Genomic DNA, 18,050 nt, shown 5'->3' with positions numbered 1-18,050 from the left:
GTGCTGCGTGCTCGGCCCCGCGAGGCGCGTCTCCCTCGCGAGCTCGGTGAAAGGATTTGGCGCCAGGCGGGTCCGCTCTGCAGCTGCCGCAGCCGCACGCAGCAGCCCAGCCGCGCCACCCACCCACCGCCGCCGCCGCCCGCCGCCGGGGCCTCGGCTCCCAGCCGCCGCAGCCGCCGCCAGCCCCAGCCCGAGCCCGCCAGCCCGAGCCCAGAGCCGCCCGCGCGCCGCCCAGGGACCGAGCCGCCGCCGCCGCCATGAGCTGCTCGCCCGTGAACGTGAAGAAGCTGAAGGTGTCGGAGCTGAAGGAGGAGCTGAAAAAGCGGCGCCTCTCCGACAAGGGCCTCAAGGCCGACCTGATGGAGCGGCTCCAGGCCGCGCTGGACCAGGAGGAGGCCGGCGGGGGAGGCCCCGCCAGCAGCGCGGCCGAGCCTGGCAACGGCAGCATGGAGGGGGAGGCGGCCGAGAGCGGCGGCGGCGCCGCGCAGCTCCGCCAGGCGGGAGGCCCCGACCAGGCCGCGGCCTCCGCGGCGGAGGACGACGACGAGGAAGGGCTGGAGGCGGCCGATGGCGACGCCATGGAGCTGGGCGAGGAGAACGGCGAGCGGGCGGGGGCCGGGGGCGGCCCGATGGAGGAGGAGGCGGGCGGCGAGGAGGAGGAAGAGGAGGAGGAGGAGGACGAGAACGGCGACGACCAGGGCTTCCAGGAGGGCGAGGACGAGCTGGCCGACGAGGAGGAGGCCGCGGCCGGCGACGCCAACGGGCACGGCGAGCAGCAGCCGCCGCAGCAGCCCCAGCCGCAGCAGCAGCCCCAGCAGCAGCCCCCGCCGCTCCTCCCGCCGCGCGGCGCCGCCAAGGAGCCCGCGGCCAAGAGCGGCGCTGCCGGCGCCTCGGGCCCCCCAGCGGCGGGCGCGGCGGGCCCCGCCAAGCAGCAGCAGCAGCAGCAGAAGAAAGCGGAAGGCGGCGGCGGCGGCGGCCGCCCGGGGGCTCAGGGCGCCGGGGGTGAGTGCGTGGGGGGGGGGTGTGAGGGGGGGCGGGGGGGGGGCGGCCGTTAACCCCCCGCCTCACGGGATGGGGGGGAGGGGAGGGGGGGGCGGCTTCCGGGGCGCGCGAGGCGGGCGCGTGGTGCCCCCCCCACAGCCCGCGGGGGGGTCCTGGAGGGGCCGTTGGGGAGGGGGCGGAGCCTGAGGGGATGGAGGGGGGGAGGGGCGGCGGCGGGGCCGCTGGGGCGCGCTGTATTGTGCCGAGCGGCGCTCGGCGGCCTGACGTCACTTCCGGCCGGGGCGCCGCACGGGATGGCGGCGGGGAGGCCGGGTACAATGGGGGCGGGAGGAGGGGGGGGGAGGGGGGAAGGAGGGGGGGGGGGAGGAATCCCGGCCCCGCGCGCGCGGGGCCCGCGCCCTGCCCCCGCCCGCCGGGAGGAGGCGCGCGCGGGCACGATGGCGCCGCGGGGGGGGGGGGCGGAGGGGGGAGGGAGCGGCCTCCTGTGCGCGCGCCCGGCGCCGAGCACGGCTCGGGGGGGGGGAGGGAGGAGGGGGGGGGGCACCTTCCGCGGCTTTGTCCCTCTGAGAGGGGCCCTGTGCCTGCCTGACGGCCGCGCGTCCCCGCAGGAGACGGCAAGGCGGAGCAGAAGCCCGGGGAGAAGAAGAGGGGCGTGAAGAGGCCGCGGGAGGACCATGGGCGCGGGTACTTCGAGTACATCGAGGAGAACAAGTACAGCAGGTAACGGAAGGGGCTGGGGAGCCGGGGGGAGCCACGCGCGCTCACCCTACAGAAATCCACCTCCTTTAACCTTCCTTCTCTTTGTTCAGGGCCAAGTCCCCTCAGCCACCTGTGGAAGAGGAAGATGAGCATTTCGACGACACAGTCGTTTGTCTCGATACTTGTGAGTAGCCGCACTTCCCTTCTGTCCGCAGAGATCAGGGTTAGGCTTTCAGTCTTAAAACTGCTTTATGAAATGCAGGGCAAATGTGTTTGACTCAGATTGCCGAGTAACATAGAAATGTGTTTTCACCACTTTTCAGCATCCAAAACAACAAAAGGACACGTGGGTCTTCATAGTAACAGCAGTAAGTTGAGGTTTCTCCACAAAATGTGTGGCATCATACAATTTCCTGAAGAAATCTTGACTAGAACACCAAGCTAGCCTATAAACTAAGTTGGTTGACTGTAGAGTGAGCATAGATAACACTAAAAACAGTGTGAGAAGCATTGTTTGCCGCATGAAATACTCACTTCAGGAAGTCAAAGAACCAGTGATACATAGTTAGAGTAGTAAAATCTGTAGAGGAAGCTTCCTGCATAGTTTGCTGAGGCCCTGCTTATTTATCAGCAATAAATAAACACTTATTTTTATTCTTTCTGATAAATCTAATCAAGTGACTTAGGCCTTCGGGAATAAAAAAGACCCATTTTTGCAATCCAAACGTTGAGACTGGTGTAGAGGTGACTTGTTTAAATGGGTGCCAGAGAGAACTGGTCCAGAGAACACAGATTGACAAAAAGATACCAATAAGAGGGTTTTAAGGCAGTATATCACAATAATAGCAACGTTAACAGTCTGTGACCAGAATAAACGTTTGTATTCTTGAGGGTAAGTATAAGGAACTATTACAGAATTAAACCCAGGTAATGTGCTAACTCATTGGCTTAAAATGCCATGAAAGAGAACCTCTATGCTTTGGCTTTATTTGGCATGGCATGTTTCCTAGTAGTTTTTTTCCTCCTGAGAAATTCAAGGATGCGTGAGTTTACAGCCACGTATATGCCAGCCTTGACATTCTGTTAACTAAATTTCAACCTTCTAGCTGCAGACTTGGTGAGTAGCAATCTCTGTGGGAGTTCCTAATTCTCCCAATAATTGACTAGTAGCTACTTTTGATTATTATTCCTAGCAGAAAACTTCGTTACTGGATGAACTGTATTTTAAAAGTGTTGACAGGCTGTCTGGAGCGCAGAATCAACCACGTCTTCAAGACTGAATTGTGTAGCAGTTTGGCTCTCTTCTACTGGACTGTAACAAGCCAGATATAAGAGGTTTAGTGCTCTCAAGTGCTTTTTTTACCTGTCACATAAGAAGGCTATTAACTTGATTCTCATTTGTTACTCTAAAATTAACCTACAGAGAGAGGTTTCTACTGTATATTCCTTTTGTTTGTTTTTCATGCAACAAATTAGTACTGCAAAATACAAAAATGTATTAATGAGAACACTTGAGTCACAAACACAGTAGCTGTAATTGGAGATGGCTTCATGCAAACAAAACAAGATCTTGTGCATGAGAATTACCAGTAATACCGGGAAGACTGCATTTTAGTGCATGTGCTCGGGCACCATGCAGATTTCGTACTAGGGCATAAGATAGTCTCTGCTTCCTGATTTTACACCTTTCTTATAAATATCAAATAGGTTTGGAGTTCATTCTGTGGTTTCCTTGCTGTGGGGAATTCTAGCCCATGTCCCACACGTCATGTGACTGTTCTGCACTGTCGCTTTCTGAAAGCTACTAGGACATGAGAAACTTGATGGTGCTGCAGCCTTGAAGATACCCATACAACAAAGGTTCTGTGTAGGGTTCCTGGGGTTCTTTTAGAATGATGGGTGAATTCATATTGCAGATCACACTTGAGTGAAACGTTCTTTTACCACATTCTGCATGCTTAACCTATTGGCACTTGACTGAACTGACTTTATTTTAATTGACTTAATCTAATTGGACTTGCTGAAGGACTGTATTCACCAAAGATGGTACTGCTTTCAGTACTTCAAAGAAAAATACTTGTTTTTGTACTTACCTACGTAGCTGCCCTTAGGTTTGGGTATGAGGGATAAGACTTGACAAAACCGTGCCTAGCAAACCACTCAAGGAGCAAAGACAAAACAGTGGGAATTCGGTGACAGCGCATGGTAGTACCTTGAAAATCAAATCTGTTGTTAGTTAGGTTTCCCTGGGGTTTTGGCTGAACTTCAGGCTGCAGCTTTAGGCGTGTATTCATTTCCTTTCCTGAAAGATGGTGAACAGTTGCCAAATGCCAGTTATTTGTCTTAAAATAAGTGGAGGCTTATACTTGTGAAAGCTGAAATCCTCCTTAATGCATAAAATTTGAGAGTTCTGCTTTATTTTTATTAATAAACAATGATTTTTGTTAACAGATAACTGTGACCTGCATTTTAAAATCTCAAGAGACCGGTTTAGTGCTTCCTCACTGACCATGGAAAGCTTTGCTTTCCTTTGGGCTGGTGGGAGAGCCTCCTATGGAGTTTCTAAAGGCAAAGTCTGCTTTGAGATGAAGGTGAGTTAGACTGATGTTTTGTGGGAAACTGTTCTTAGTTAAATATAATAACACTGTTTATACTTGCTATTCTTTCAGTCCTCTTTTTACTTAGTTGGAACTAATTCAGGTGAAGAGAGCTTAAGAGCTTTCTGAAATCGTTCTGTCATGAGTCTGTGAAATGGTTCTCAACAGAAGATGACTTAATTAACGAAACTGCTTCCTCGTTCAAAGGACTTCCTTTAAAAAAAAAAAAAAAAAGCTGTGCTTGACCCAAATGTGTAACTTCTGGTTTTAGTTTCGAACCAAGAATTTCACTTTGCAGTTTATGCATTAGAACTTAAAGACTTAAGACACAAGTCAGAAGTTTGCTTATGTTTTCTGAAGATTACAGAAAAATTGGATTTAACAAAAAAAAATAAAAAAAAAAAAACTACAAAGCACCACTTACACCAGGAAGTTGGTTAGCTGACCTCCAGAGGTTCCTTCCAACCCGAATGATTCTGGGTTGTGTACACAATGAATGTGAGTATTTAGCTGGGCATTTCAGTTTGGAGAGCAAGAGTTCCCTTCAAGGGTAAGAATGGAAAAGCTTCCAGCCTTGCAATAAACAGATTTCTCCAACCTGGTAAGGGAAGAAAAGCAGGATGCACAAACCTTGATTTGGGGTTTTAGTGATGTTAAAGCCTTGCTTGTGTATGATGTGTGTACACACGCTTACTCTGTTCTCTTCCTCCAGTACTTGCAAACCCAACTGCTACCGTGAGGACGGGGTAGTGATCCCATTCTCTGCGCTATTGCATTGAGAGATTTCTGTGCCTGTTGGTGCTTGTAACTTTGGAAGGACAATGAAGTGTTACTGATGTCACTGTCTATTGCCCTGTTCACTTCTAAATAAGCTTGGTTAAGGTTTCACCTTGGTTACCTGCCTCAAGTACTCATGGAAACTGGTGGGATAGTGGTCAGTTTTTCCACTCTATTTGGTGAAATCTATTTAAAAAAAAAAAACTTGATTCCAGTTACGTCGTTTGGAAGCTGGCAACTTGCCCAGCAGCTCTGTTTGCTGTAGAAAGGGATGAGTGTAATATTTTTCCATATCTATCTAGAAAACTGTTTTCATCTAATACCACACTGTATTGGCAAAGTAATTTACCGTTAATCCCAAAGTTCTGGCCTTTTTTTCTTCTAAATTACATAAAGAATTTTTTGTAGACTGCAGTTTTAATAGTGTCAAGGATTGAGGTTTTTGGCCGCTAAGAGGGACTGTTATGAGTAAGGTCTCCGAAGGTATACATGTTATCTTGTATCTCCATCAGGCGAGAGATGGGAGTGTTGAGCAATTGGTTTGTGTTCTCACAGACTTGGCATATCTTACATTTTTGTAGATGTTTATTCAGACTAGGCCAAGATTTAACCAAAGTATAAAGCTTTTGGATGTTTGCATTGTTTCCATTTTGTTGGCGTTTTTAAGAAGTACAGTGCATTAACTTTTTTAATGAATAATTTAAAAATAGGTTACAGAAAAGATCCCTGTTAAACACCTGTATACAAAAGACATTGACATACACGAAGTGCGAGTTGGCTGGTCACTGAACACAAGTGGAATGTTGCTGGGTAAGACTTAAACGTTTGGTTACTTCTCTGTATTGTGTATGTGGTTGAAATCTGTAATCTTTTTTTTTACCCTTAACTGGATAGGAAAAGCTTAGTGATCTTAATCCATGTATTCTGAAAAGTGGTCTCAGTTTGAATCATTCTGAGTGTTGTGGGAGAAAGTTTATTACCAGGACCAAACAAGGTTAAGTATTCAGGCTTATACAGGAGGGTATGATTTGAGTTAATTCTTTCAGTGGTCAAGTGTGGGTTGTGGAGAACCTTCCTGGAGACCTGGCAAGGTTAAGCATCTCCTTTTCATGTAATGTCATAAATAGGAAGATGATTTTCTGCTTTTTTTTTTTTAAAAAAAAAAAAAGTATAAGGCTACATGATAACATTATCATTCTTTCAAAGCAAGGGAAGAATTCTCATTTCTAAAAGTAGCTAGAACAATGAACAACTTAATTAGATAAATGGGAACAGATAATTATGGTATTTTAACTAATACCTGCTGCTGAGATATGTCTGTGGGAAGTACATATGAGTAGGGATATTCTCGTAGCAGCAGCTTTCTAGTTACTGAAATACTTAAGTTCCACTTGAGTTCTTGTGTTTGACATTTGCTGTTAGCTTGTTCCTTGCAGCTTCATTCATCCTCAGCTGTCCCATAGGCTGAATGTCTGCTAAACTCCCTTTAAAATGGGGAGGGGTAAGTGCTACTGGAGACTTAATTCAGAAAGCCTTTGTGACCAGCTGCATTACAGGTATACTGGTGCATAAACAGGTCTTCAGAGTTTAAAAATACTTACTTGTGTCTTTAGTGTTTCAACTTTACGTCAACATGAATGTGGAACCAGTAGCATAAGGCTCTTAAGACAAGGGTGGGGGAAATGCTGCTGTTCAATCTCAAATTGAGTGTGTTGAGTACTTAAATGCAAGAATAAGCTGTAGCTCTTTTGGGGGGTCATAGCTTGTTTTAGCATCAATTAAAACATCCTGAAAAACAGTTCATTTAAGTAGCTGTAAAGTGACTGCATTTCTGAACAGCTAGGTAAAAATGCATGTTAATAAGTTTAAATTTCTTCTTCAGGTGAAGAAGAGTTTTCTTACGGATATTCTCTAAAAGGAATAAAGACATGCAATTGTGAGACTGAAGACTTTGGTGAGAAGTTTGATGAAAATGATGTGATTGGATGTTTTGCTGTAAGTTTTCTCTTAAATTTTCTCTTGAGGAAAAACATCCTTGCATTTTCAGGCTGCTTTGTGGGAAGCAGTAAAAGAAATCCCCAAAAACATGGAGCAAGACAAGTTGCTTAACATAGGGAGGAGGTAGAAATAGCATGTATTGTCAGCAGTCTCTGCTCTCAGTTGTTTTCACACTCACAGGCCATGTCTTCTAAGGCTTTAAATACTCAAATACTAAGATCAACTTAAGAGGAAGTGATCAATATAAGAGATCATGATCGATTTGACCAGCTTGAGAGAAAGCCTTTAAGGATTTACTTCATGATATAAGTGGTTATGCAAGTTAAGTTAATGCAACTAGTATAGTGAAATGACTAATGTGGCTTGTACAGCACAAGGTTGGTGTCTTTGTGCAAACTTAATGCTTTGTCTGCAAAACAGAACTTTGATGGTGATGAAGTGGAACTCTCGTATTCCAAGAACGGACAAGAGCTCGGAGTTGCATTCAAAATCAGTAAGGAAGCTCTTGATGGGCGCCCACTCTTCCCACATGTTCTCTGCCATAACTGTGCAGTTGAGTTCAACTTTGGTCAGAAGGAGGAACCTTACTTTCCTGTACCTGAAGAGTACACCTTCATCCAGAAGGTCCCCCTGGAGGACAGGGTCCGAGGACCAAAGGGGCCTGAGCAAAAGAAAGATTGTGAGGTAAGTTTCTTGTTTTATCTCCAAGTTGTTGAGGCAGAGATGAACAGAAGTGGTGGAGTTTAAATGTACTATAGCAGAAATTTTCCCTTTTTGCTTGGATACTTTAATACTTGGTGTATCCCATGACTATCTCTTCCCCATACTCAATTTCCTTTACACTTCTAGTCTTAGTTGCATATTAAAGATCTGTGAACTAGTATCTCAAATACAGAACCTGTCGTAATAGGTGGTGATGATGATTGGCTTGCCTGGAGCTGGCAAGACTACATGGGTTACTAAACATGCAGCAGCAAATCCTGGGAAATACAACATTCTTGGGACAAATACTATTATGGACAAAATGATGGTAAGTGATAGTACAACCTTCTGTACGTTGGTATGTTAAAGGCTGGCAGTCAATCCTAGGTCTTTGGCTGCCAGGGGATTCTCTTGGATATAAGAAATAAAAGAAACAGATGCTTGTGACTGCTAGTGACCACTAAGTCTTCTGTCTTGCTGAGCTACTTCTTAGCAGGATTCTGAAGCTTTTCTATTGTTGTACTGTATAAAAAGTTGAAGTATTTCCATTTATTTGTTATTGTCCTCAGAACATGCAGCTTTTTGAATGTAATGAGTATACGTTAGATTCGGCTGCATTGATTCACCTAGATTCTTTATAAAGCTGTACAGCTTATGAAGGCTTTGGGAATTTCAGTTACGAGTTCGTGGCTGTGGCTTTAATAACCTTTGAGGCCAAATGAGAAGAGCAGTGAGTAAAACCATGTGAAACATGCATATAAGGACTAATCTAACTCTGGGAAATCTCTGTAGGTTGCAGGTTTTAAGCGTCAGATGGCAGACACCGGGAAACTTAACACACTGCTGCAGAGAGCTCCGCAGTGTCTTGGAAAGTTCATTGAGATTGCAGCTCGTAAGAAGCGGAATTTCATTTTGGATCAGGTAGAAGCTTCACTAAAAAATTGTTCTGGAATTCTGTTATAGGCTCTAGTGTAGTAATTAAATGGGATTAAAGTTATGTTGTAATGGCAGTTGTTGCACTTAATTGACGTAATACCGGTTCTGGGGGCACAGTTGTGATACTGCTACAAATGCTTGTCTGAACTTCTCTGGATTTATGGGATGTGGGAGGCATAGTGTTGTAACACTTGGATATGAACTCGTAACTTTGCATTATGCAGCATCTTTATGTCCAGTTATATGTAAACTTCATTGCAAGCTCTTGTAGAGGTGAAGTCTATACACCATAAGTTGACTTCCTTAACTCTTACAATGACAGCTACGTGTAGTAAGTTACTGCATTTTTTTCAGACAAATGTGTCTGCAGCTGCGCAGAGGAGAAAAATGTGCCTGTTTGCAGGCTTCCAGCGCAAAGCAGTTGTTGTTTGCCCAAAAGATGAAGACTACAAGCAAAGAACACAAAAGAAGGCAGAGGTGGAGGGAAAAGATCTTCCAGAGCATGCAGTTCTCAAAATGAAAGGCATGGAACATAATCCTATACTGTGTTTTAGGATGCTGAGTATCTGCTTAAAGGATTAAGTAAACCTGAAATCTAAAAATTCACGTTATCTTAAACAGTTGTACTTTAAACAAAACTGGAAGACTACTGTAACTTGTAGGACAACACTATATTGTGTTCCCTCTGCTGCAGTCCTTAACACTACTCATTTATGCTGATATGCTTCATGCAGATGCACAAAGCTGTCTTGGCATAAAGTGCCCTATTTAAGTGACATATTTGGCAGAAACTGGTGTTCTGAGTGGAGGCTTATAAAAGAAAAAAAAAAAAAAGATATAGGCAGAATGCTTTCAAGGTTTGGAACAGTACTGGCAACTCCATGGAGACCCGTTTATTTCTTTTGTCACTCTTACATACCTAAAATGCTCAAATTACTTAATCTTGTCCCTATGCTGAGGGAATGCAGGGGGTGGGAGGCAGGATGGGAGAAAGGTGGTTAAATACGGCTTGAATTGTAGCTGAATGGAGATGCTGAATACTCAGTGTTTTTGCAATTATAGGGAACTTCACACTGCCAGAGGTAGCAGAATGTTTTGATGAAATAATCTATGTAGAGTTGCAAAAAGAAGAAGCTCAGAAGCTCTTGGAACAATATAAAGAAGAAAGTAAGAAATCTCTTCCACCAGAAAAGAAACAGAACACTGGCTCAAAGAAAAACAAGAAGAGCAATAAAAATCAGTTTAATAGAGGTCAGAGGGGACGTGGAGGATTCAACATGCGTGGCAACTTCAGAGGAGGAGGTGAGCCTAGAAATAAGCCTGGAAATTCTGGAGATGGTACCTGCTGTGCAAAAAGCCTGTTGTGCAGTACTTCATTTGCAGTTACTGTGTGGTGGTAAGCTTGATCTCAACTCCAGGAAGTTTTTAATACCCTGACATGTAGTGCAAAGTTAGTTTTACGACTTCATCCAGGATTTTGATGATGGTCCTCACTTCTAATGCTATTCGTGTGGTACGAGACAAAATGTCCAAGTCCCTGTTGTAGGTTTGGTGTTTGCTCATGCATGAGACCCTATTAGAGGGGTTTTACATGCTCATATATCTTTAGTATGACCAAGCTTGACTTGAAATCTTCGCATTGAAGTCTTTGTTCTGAACTTGGCTACATATTTCTATAACGTGGTTGTGTTCTTGCTTTGAACAATGATCTTCCCATAAGAAACACTGAAGACCTAACGGTGACTTGATGTGAGTGCCTTTCTCCCTGCAGTCCCTGGCAATCGTGGTGGATACAACCGGAGGGGAGGCAACATGCCTCAGCGAGGTGGTGGAGGTGGTGGCGGCGGCGGTGGCAGCAGCGGTGCAATCGGCTACCCGTATCCTCGCGGCCCTGTCTTTCCAAGCAGAGGTGGCTACTCAAACAGAGGGAACTATAACAGAGGAGGAATGCCCAACAGGGGAAACTACAACCAGGTAATGCTTTGGGGTGGGCTTAACAGTCACTGGGCAGTGTTGTGGACAGCGCTGTGTGAAAGGCTTGGTAGCTGTGAATTGTGGCAGACCTGGTTGTTGTGGTACGCTAATTCCACAGTAAAAGGTCTGGCTTCTAGTTTTGTGCACATGCCTAGAGCTCTAAACATTGTCTAAGAAACTCTAACATGGATCCAGTGGTTTCCTGGTAAGACTGTACCTCAGTTCTGTTAAGCTGAACATTTTTAGGGCTGAGGTTCCATTGAGCAGTCCCTGGATCTGCGTGCTCTGACAGGTGAGAGTTGCCTCTTGCAGTTGATGTAGGATGCAAACACTCAGGTCTGGTTTAGTTCCACACCTTCAGTTGAGCTGGAGCTAGGCACGGCTTGTTCCGCTACACAAGGTGCGCAAATACCTATGTAAGAATGAGTAGGTAAAAAAAAAAAAAAAAAAAAAGGTATTTCTGTAACTTCACATTGTGCATAAAACTTGGTATGTTTTATTACTGCCTATTCCCTCCCCTACAAGTCCCCACCTGACCCCCAATAGCAACAACCCTTGTTTGGCCCTAGGGTCAAGGTGTATCTTGAAGTAGAAAGTAAAGCAAGGAGCATTTAGAGCTTTCTGGAAATAGCCCTGGAGAGAGTCTGTTTTGCTGTCTGATGTCAAACACCGATTAAAGACATGCCAGCCTCGGTCTTAACTGATGGAATATCAGTGAAAGTATTTGAAAACATAATTTTGATTACTGAAGAGCCAGCAGATGGAGCCCAAGCTAGTAAACATGGATTAGGTTTGTCTAATGCTGACAAACAGGGGAAATGCTGTGTTTTATCTAAAGTTTTATGGACTAACTATTTTCAGTTGCATGAGCCGTATCCTTTTGTCTGATCAGATAACATCCTTGTAACTGCGACAGCCTTTCCTAACTAAAAATAGGCAAGCTCTAGTATTTTTAGTTGTCCTGGTGCAGTTTAGCAGCTGGAAATAGGGTGAGTCAAAACTGGATTAGCCAGCTTTCCAGACCTCTGGGAACAATAGTTTGAGCTAGCTTATTAGTTTTAGTGGTTTTGACCCATGTTTTAAAAATCAGTTGCTTGGAGGGGGCTTTTGGCATTGTTTTTATTTTAATTCTTTAACCTAAACCTGATCCCTTGTGTTTGGAAGATGCTGTGTGATATGTGATCTTCTGGTAGCAATAGAAAGACTCGGTAGCAGTGTATTTCAAAAAAAAAAAAAAAGTCTCTACAGATGTAGTAGTTCAAAACTGTTGTTCTCTTTCAGAACTTCAGAGGAAGGGGAAATAATCGTGGCTACAAAAACCAATCTCAGGGCTACAACCAGTGGCAGCAGGGTGTAAGTAATAACAACTAAACTTGTCTTGTTCCTTTTCGCTGATTGTTAATTGAGTGTTTGAAAATGCTGTCTGAAATAATTAGGAGAATCAGAAGTAGATGTGTAATCAGAACTGGATAGCATAATCTTCTTCTGCCAGGTAATATTGCTATAAATAGTTTTCTCTGCAAAGCTTAATCTGTCTTGATGTATCAAATATCAGCCGTGGCTTATTGGTCTTAATGGTATGAAGTATTTGGCTTCATGTTGCTACTGTGAAGTGAACTTAACTGTCTTCAGTTCTTTAGGAATTTGCTGTTGTTTGGGAGGACTTGAATCAGGAGGACTGCATGTTTGTTAAAGATGTTCCTTCTGTAAGGAGCTAAGTTAATTTTAACCATTTATCCATTTATTGCAGCAATTCTGGGGTCAGAAGCCATGGAGTCAGCATTATCACCAAGGATACTATTGAATACCCAAATAAATGAACTGATACATATTTCTCCAAAACCTTCACAAGAAGTCGACTGTTTTCTTTAGTAGGCTAACTTTTTAAACATTCCACAAGAGGAAGTGCCTGCGGGTTCCTTTTTTAGAAGCTTTGTGGGTTGATTTTTTTCTTTTCTTTTTTTGTACATTTTTAATTGCAGTTTTAAAGTGATTCGTAAGAGAACCTCAGCATTGTGCACGATAAGAGAATGTGTCAGTATTTCAGGGTTCTACATTTTATCTGTAAAATGTGACTTTTTTTTTTACCACAACAAAAGTAAAACGTTGCTTTGTACCTGGTGTCTTTTTATTAAAGAATTTTCTCCTTTTTCCCCATTCCCCAATTTCTAAGAAACAGTCGTGAGTCATGTCACAATACGATCGAAATGTTAGCAACCAGATTCGTGTGGAGGCTCCTGAGCAGCCCTCGCGAACGCCATGAGATACTGTAAAGCTCCGTATTACACTCCATCCTCTCTATACAGCTTCGGGGTGGGGAGGGGAGGAGGGGGAGGTAAAAGTTTCTGGCAATAACTAGGACTTCTTTTGTAACACTTGGAGCTCAATAAGATGTTGGGGGCAAAGAGGAAACCTGGAGCTAAATAGGGAAGGTGGAGTGTATGTAGAAGCTCTTAAAGTTGTAAAACTTTGGTTGCATTACTTGTGGAGGCTCAAACTTGTGAAGGTACACCACCATAATTTCTTTTCCATTTGTTCTGCATTTTGATTCTGAAAAGAAGCTGGCTTTGCCCATTTCTTATTAAACAAAACTTGTTGTAAATCCAGTTGTCTAATGGGATCTATATGAAGTTAGCTGTGTGTCTGTATAACTTTCCCCACAAAATACTGTATACCTAGTGTGCTTGTAGTAGTTACTCCACCATTTTGTAAGCTAATGAAACTGTGAGTCACCCATTTTATATCTAATTTTTAATCATGTCAATTCTCAAATGGGTGTATCTCCGTAGCCTGCTGATTCCTTTTTCTCTTTAAAGAAAGTGGGTGGAGAAATTTAACTCTAGACGTTTGTTTGCAATAAAATAAATTCATTTTACTCTTGTTTTGGGATTGTCGCCATCAAGGTCTAAAATCCCTTTAAGGCTATAAAGAGGAAGAGAATGTATGGAAGTGCTGATGTTGGACAGTTCTAAACTCATTACTGTGTACATGCTGAAATAACTTGTGTTTCTTTACAAATCTAAACCGGTGGTTGCTCTGTTAGAGATGTATCACATGTATAATCTCACAATTTAACATGGTTATGTGTGTAGGGCAAAAGTCTTTTGAGTTGCACTTGCATCATGTAAATCCACTTAAATCTATTTATTGTAAAATAGAAGCCAGGGGAGGAGTGGGGGAAGAAACTGCCCCGGGAATAGGACAGAAGGAGGGTTGTCGCAGAACAAAACCCGGAGCTGGAACAGAGCGCTTCAATTTGTTTTAACTGCTACTTTGCTCAGACTTGCGCTTTTGTAATGCTGTAGTGGCAATGTTAGCTAATGATTTACTTGCATCCTAGCACCAGGGAAGGGACGTAACAGTTGTGAATTGGGCTGACAGTATACGTGTGAAGGCATTACTGCCAGCAGCGGGGAGGTGGGAGTGCTGTGCCGAGTTGTACTGGCAGTGTACAGACTAGCAGAGGCTTACCAGCAGCAGCGTAGACCTAGAGGCACTGTAGTGTGCTTGAAACTTTCCTCCAATGTTAGTCGATTTCTTATAGTCTTTGGAAGTACAGATAAAGTTGTGTTGCTCTTCTAGCCTTTATAGCAGATGACATTGCATATTGACATTAAACATTAACAGCACCACCTCCTTGTTAATACTGCTTTAAATCATCCCTTTACTTTGAACAAGAAAAATGTAAGTTGTCTTTAAAGAAGCATTATTTAATGAACTAGAAGTATGGGAAATATAAACCCAACTCTGTTTTTGCTGAAATGGAATTTTCTTTAGACTAAAACAACATTAGTGTAATTAAATTCCATGTCCCCTCTGCCTTCCTCCTAAGAACCTAACACTTTGTATGGAGTGCTGATCCTTTGCTTATTTTGGTACTCTATAGAATGATATAGTCTTAAATATAAGAGCCTACGCTTACTATGTGCTTGTAAAGTTTGTATTTTAATTCAAAAGTCTGGGATGTTTTGTTTTCTATTCAACATACGGTGTTAATAATGCCACAACTGAGAGGAAGGGCTTTAAGCGTTATACAAAGGCCATAGGAGTATGTAGTAATACTCCTGCGTGAGGAAAAGATGCCTCAAGTTGTTCAGCAATATGTGCTGTCTGGGCTCTGAGTTGCAGAAACCAAGCCATTCCAACATTAAGCATCATGGAGGTACATTTAATTCAGAAAGTCTAAATACTTTATCACTATAGATCAGACCCTCACTTGGTAAGGCTTTGCTCAGCCTGGGTTCATCCCTGAAGGAAAAAGCCTTCAAGTTACCTTAGCTCCACTTACTCAAATGAAAGGGATTTAATTTAATGTGAAAAGGGCTTGTTACCAAGGCGGTCACTAATATTAAAATAATTGTGGGTTAAAAAAGGGAAAGCTAGTGGCTACACAACTGCAAGGAAAGCCCAGCTGTATGTTGTCAAATGGGAGGCTGGGACCATCTGTCACATTGAGCAACTTCTCGCAGCTTATAAGGACTTGTTTACGTGAGGCAGAGCGCCCGGATCGTGGCAGCTGTGCTGCTGGCAGGGGCGCCGCACATGCTAGCGGCATGTAGTGTAGGGTGGGGGCATAGGGGGGCTCTGAAAGCTGTTCAAATCCGGAGGGCTTCAGCCCTGGGGTGGTGGCAGCAACGCTGGGAGGTGCTGCCCATGCTTGTGTCAGCAGCTGTAGCGGCCTGGTGAAGCTGCCTGCACCTTGCGCTGCTGCCCTGTGTTGGGAACTCCCCAGCCCTGACATCCCATTTCCAAAGCAACACAAAGCGCTTGTGATCTTTCAGCCCTAGCTGGTAACAGTCCCTGGAGTACATGTACACATGGGGTAAGGGTGGGCCTTTCCCTGATGGGCTGGTGTTGGCAAGGGGCTGTGTCCCTGGGGCTCTGTGCATATTGGGCCCACCCCAAAGCGCTCAGGTGCCTGCAAACACTTCCCTGGGGGACGTTGGGGTTTGGCTTTTGCTGTGGGGTGCCTTATGAGACCCCCTGTGCTCAGAGGCAGGCTCTGCTGTAAGGAGCTGCCTTTTCTTGGTGTCACACTGCTGGGCTGTGTGGGATGTCCTCAGCAGTGCTGTGGGTGTGAGCACGTGTGTGTGACATCATCCGTGCACGTGGCACCGCTATCGGACAAGTTCCTTTGGGTGCCCATTGTAGAATAATTCCTGGTCAGCTAAAACTGTCAGAAATTGCTCTTCTCCCTCAATATTGCCCAATCTTTCTGACAGTGGGAGTGATGAAACCAGCGTTCTGGCAATGCCAAGTGCAGCCCATGCCACTTGGATTAAAAGAAAAAACAAACTGTGGTGTAAGCCACTAGCTTGTCCAAACCTCCTACTACAGCACTATCTGTTTTTAATGTAAACAGCCTGTGAAGTCATTTTCTAAGATGTGGTTTCCCTATCCATGACCTTTAGGAAAACTAGACCAATGCTTTCTAGAAGTGCCGCTTCAGACTATGCCCCAAGATACAGAGCTCAGTTACAGATGTGAGGTGCTTTAATACCTCTGCAGATGTTCAGCAGCCAAATTTGAGACTCACAAGTGAAGAAGTGTGCATACGCCTTGGTCCTGTACTACAGCCTGTAGAGCTTTAGCCTGAAACACTGCAGAGGATGGGGACAGCTGTAGGTCATCACAAAAAGCCGCTGCAAGGGAAGCAGAAATTTAGAAGGGCAGCTTTATAACTCAAGGGTTAACAGACCCGTTGTGAAGTCAGAGCAGCGCCCCGGTCATGCAGAGCTCACCTACTCCTAGACAGAGTGGCTGCGTTTAGGTGGAGGGGGAAGGAGGCCTCTGCATCTTGCTAGCAGGAGTGCGTGCACACTGAGGCGGCGCCTCCCGTTTTTGGAGCTGGCAGTTGCAGGGAATCAGTCAGACGAAGTCAGGACTTGGCCAGCAGTTCGTCTGGACGGGACTCGCCTCAGTTCGTCTCTCTGCCAGTGCTGGGAGGGGCAGGAAAATTCAGCAAGGAGTAAATAGCTACATAAACTCAGCGGTAGCTTAGAAAAAAAAAGATGCTAAGCACTTAACATATTGTCAACTTCAAAGGAGAAAGAGCAAAGGCAAATGTAGAAAACTTGTAGTACAATTTCTAATGCTTGGCTCATTGCCACTGGCCCTTCTGCACCAGCATTACCTTAGAGCAAGCTTTTGTTTTTGTTCCGTTTCATGTTTTAGTAAACAACCTCTGCAGAATCATTTTGGTCCTGAAAGTTACTGAAACTGAAACCAGGGGTAAGAGAGCTCGGCCGAACTTTTTCACACTTAGAGAAGTTTCATGACGTGATGTCAAGGGAGGATGCAATTTACACAAAATAATGAAGCTGGATCTGCTGCATAATCAGCAGCAGATTATTGCTGCTGCTTACTGGGACACCAGTGATACCTGACATGGCAGAAAAACACCTGTATGTATTTTCTGGCCTGAATGAAACCTTAGCTTCTGCTGCATTCGCCTACAGTAACTCTTCTAGCACTCTGCTCAGGTTTTCTCCCAACAAACTGACTTCCATTAGAGGGGGGAGATGGGTGCTGAGGGAGAGCACTGGCTCTGCAATGGTGCAGGTGCCTGAAGCAGTTTTAAAATAAAAAGGTTCAGCATTACTGAGAACTCCCTGAAAGAATTCCCCAGTTGTACCTGGATGCTTCAAGTACCAGTAACTGTTTACAAGGTGAGAGACACACAAAGGACTTGATTCTTTTTTTCTTTTTTTTGTGACACAGGCTGGAGCTATGTTTGGGCCCTGCTGAACTTTCAGCTCTGTGGGGCTGTTGAGCAAGCTGATAAGATAAGCCCTTGTGTTATAAAAGGACTTTTGCCTTTATGGTAAGAAGGTGGTAGAGGAGGTGGGAGAGGAAACGAGTAAGTCTTCTTGGAGGGATGTTTGATGGCTTTGTCCAGCCGCCTGCTCCAAAGCTCCCAAGTCTGTGGTCATTGCCCCCTCTATGTCATCTGCCACTACCAAGAGGGGTTGGATCCATCCTTGCAATTGCCTCGCAGATCATTTTAGGCAGTTATTTCTTATATTGCACCCCGTAGGCTGCTCCTCCTCAGACCTAGTCCAACTCCTCCCACCTTTTTCCCAGCGGACATGCACTCTGGCTCTACCACCACCTCACAGCACCCTCCGCAGCTTTTCAGCATCCCCGTTGGCCAAGAGGCCAAAGCTGGACAGCAACATTGCACGCAGCGTGGCGTACTGGGGGCAAGAGCTCCCGCGGATTTTCTGGCCGCGTGCCCCCCGATGCAGCCCAGCCTGGGGCATGCCGTGTTCGCAGCGAGAACTCTGCTGGCCCACGTTAACTTGGCAGCCACTGTAAGCACTGCTCCTGCAGGGCGCCTGGTTCCCAGCCTCTACTGTGCACTGC

At 45.3% G+C, this 18,050-nt stretch overlaps 1 protein-coding gene and 1 long non-coding RNA gene across 3 annotated transcripts; one reads left to right on the top strand and one right to left on the bottom strand.

The window, feature by feature from the left end:
- Positions 1-14,607, top strand: HNRNPU (heterogeneous nuclear ribonucleoprotein U). The gene is made up of 14 exons (XM_082756415.1): positions 1-1,002; positions 1,611-1,722; positions 1,812-1,885; positions 4,153-4,292; positions 5,786-5,885; positions 6,958-7,070; positions 7,494-7,757; positions 7,984-8,103; positions 8,568-8,696; positions 9,066-9,234; positions 9,774-10,013; positions 10,483-10,685; positions 11,967-12,038; positions 12,436-14,607. The coding sequence occupies exons 1-14, from the start codon at positions 258-260 to the stop codon at positions 12,487-12,489; spliced, it is 2,535 nt and encodes an 844-aa protein (XP_082612541.1). The 5' UTR covers positions 1-257; the 3' UTR covers positions 12,490-14,607.
- LOC309876304 lies at positions 10,692-16,836 on the bottom strand. 2 transcript variants are annotated; one of them, XR_014317149.1, is made up of 3 exons: positions 16,427-16,836; positions 16,186-16,327; positions 10,692-11,097 (listed from the first exon to the last, which is right to left on the bottom strand). It is a non-coding gene; the product is annotated as an uncharacterized lncRNA (long non-coding RNA). The 2 variants fall into 2 exon arrangements; XR_014317150.1 differs by having other exon boundaries at positions 16,222-16,327.
- Positions 16,837-18,050: the final 1,214 nt, after the last annotated feature.

The sequence above is a fragment of the Aythya marila genome (assembly GCF_965140915.1).
Source record: "Aythya marila genome assembly, chromosome: 3".
Lineage (NCBI taxonomy): Eukaryota > Metazoa > Chordata > Aves > Anseriformes > Anatidae > Aythya > Aythya marila.
Note: the sequence above shows the minus strand (reverse complement) of the source record. Positions and strands in the feature narration are given on the sequence as shown.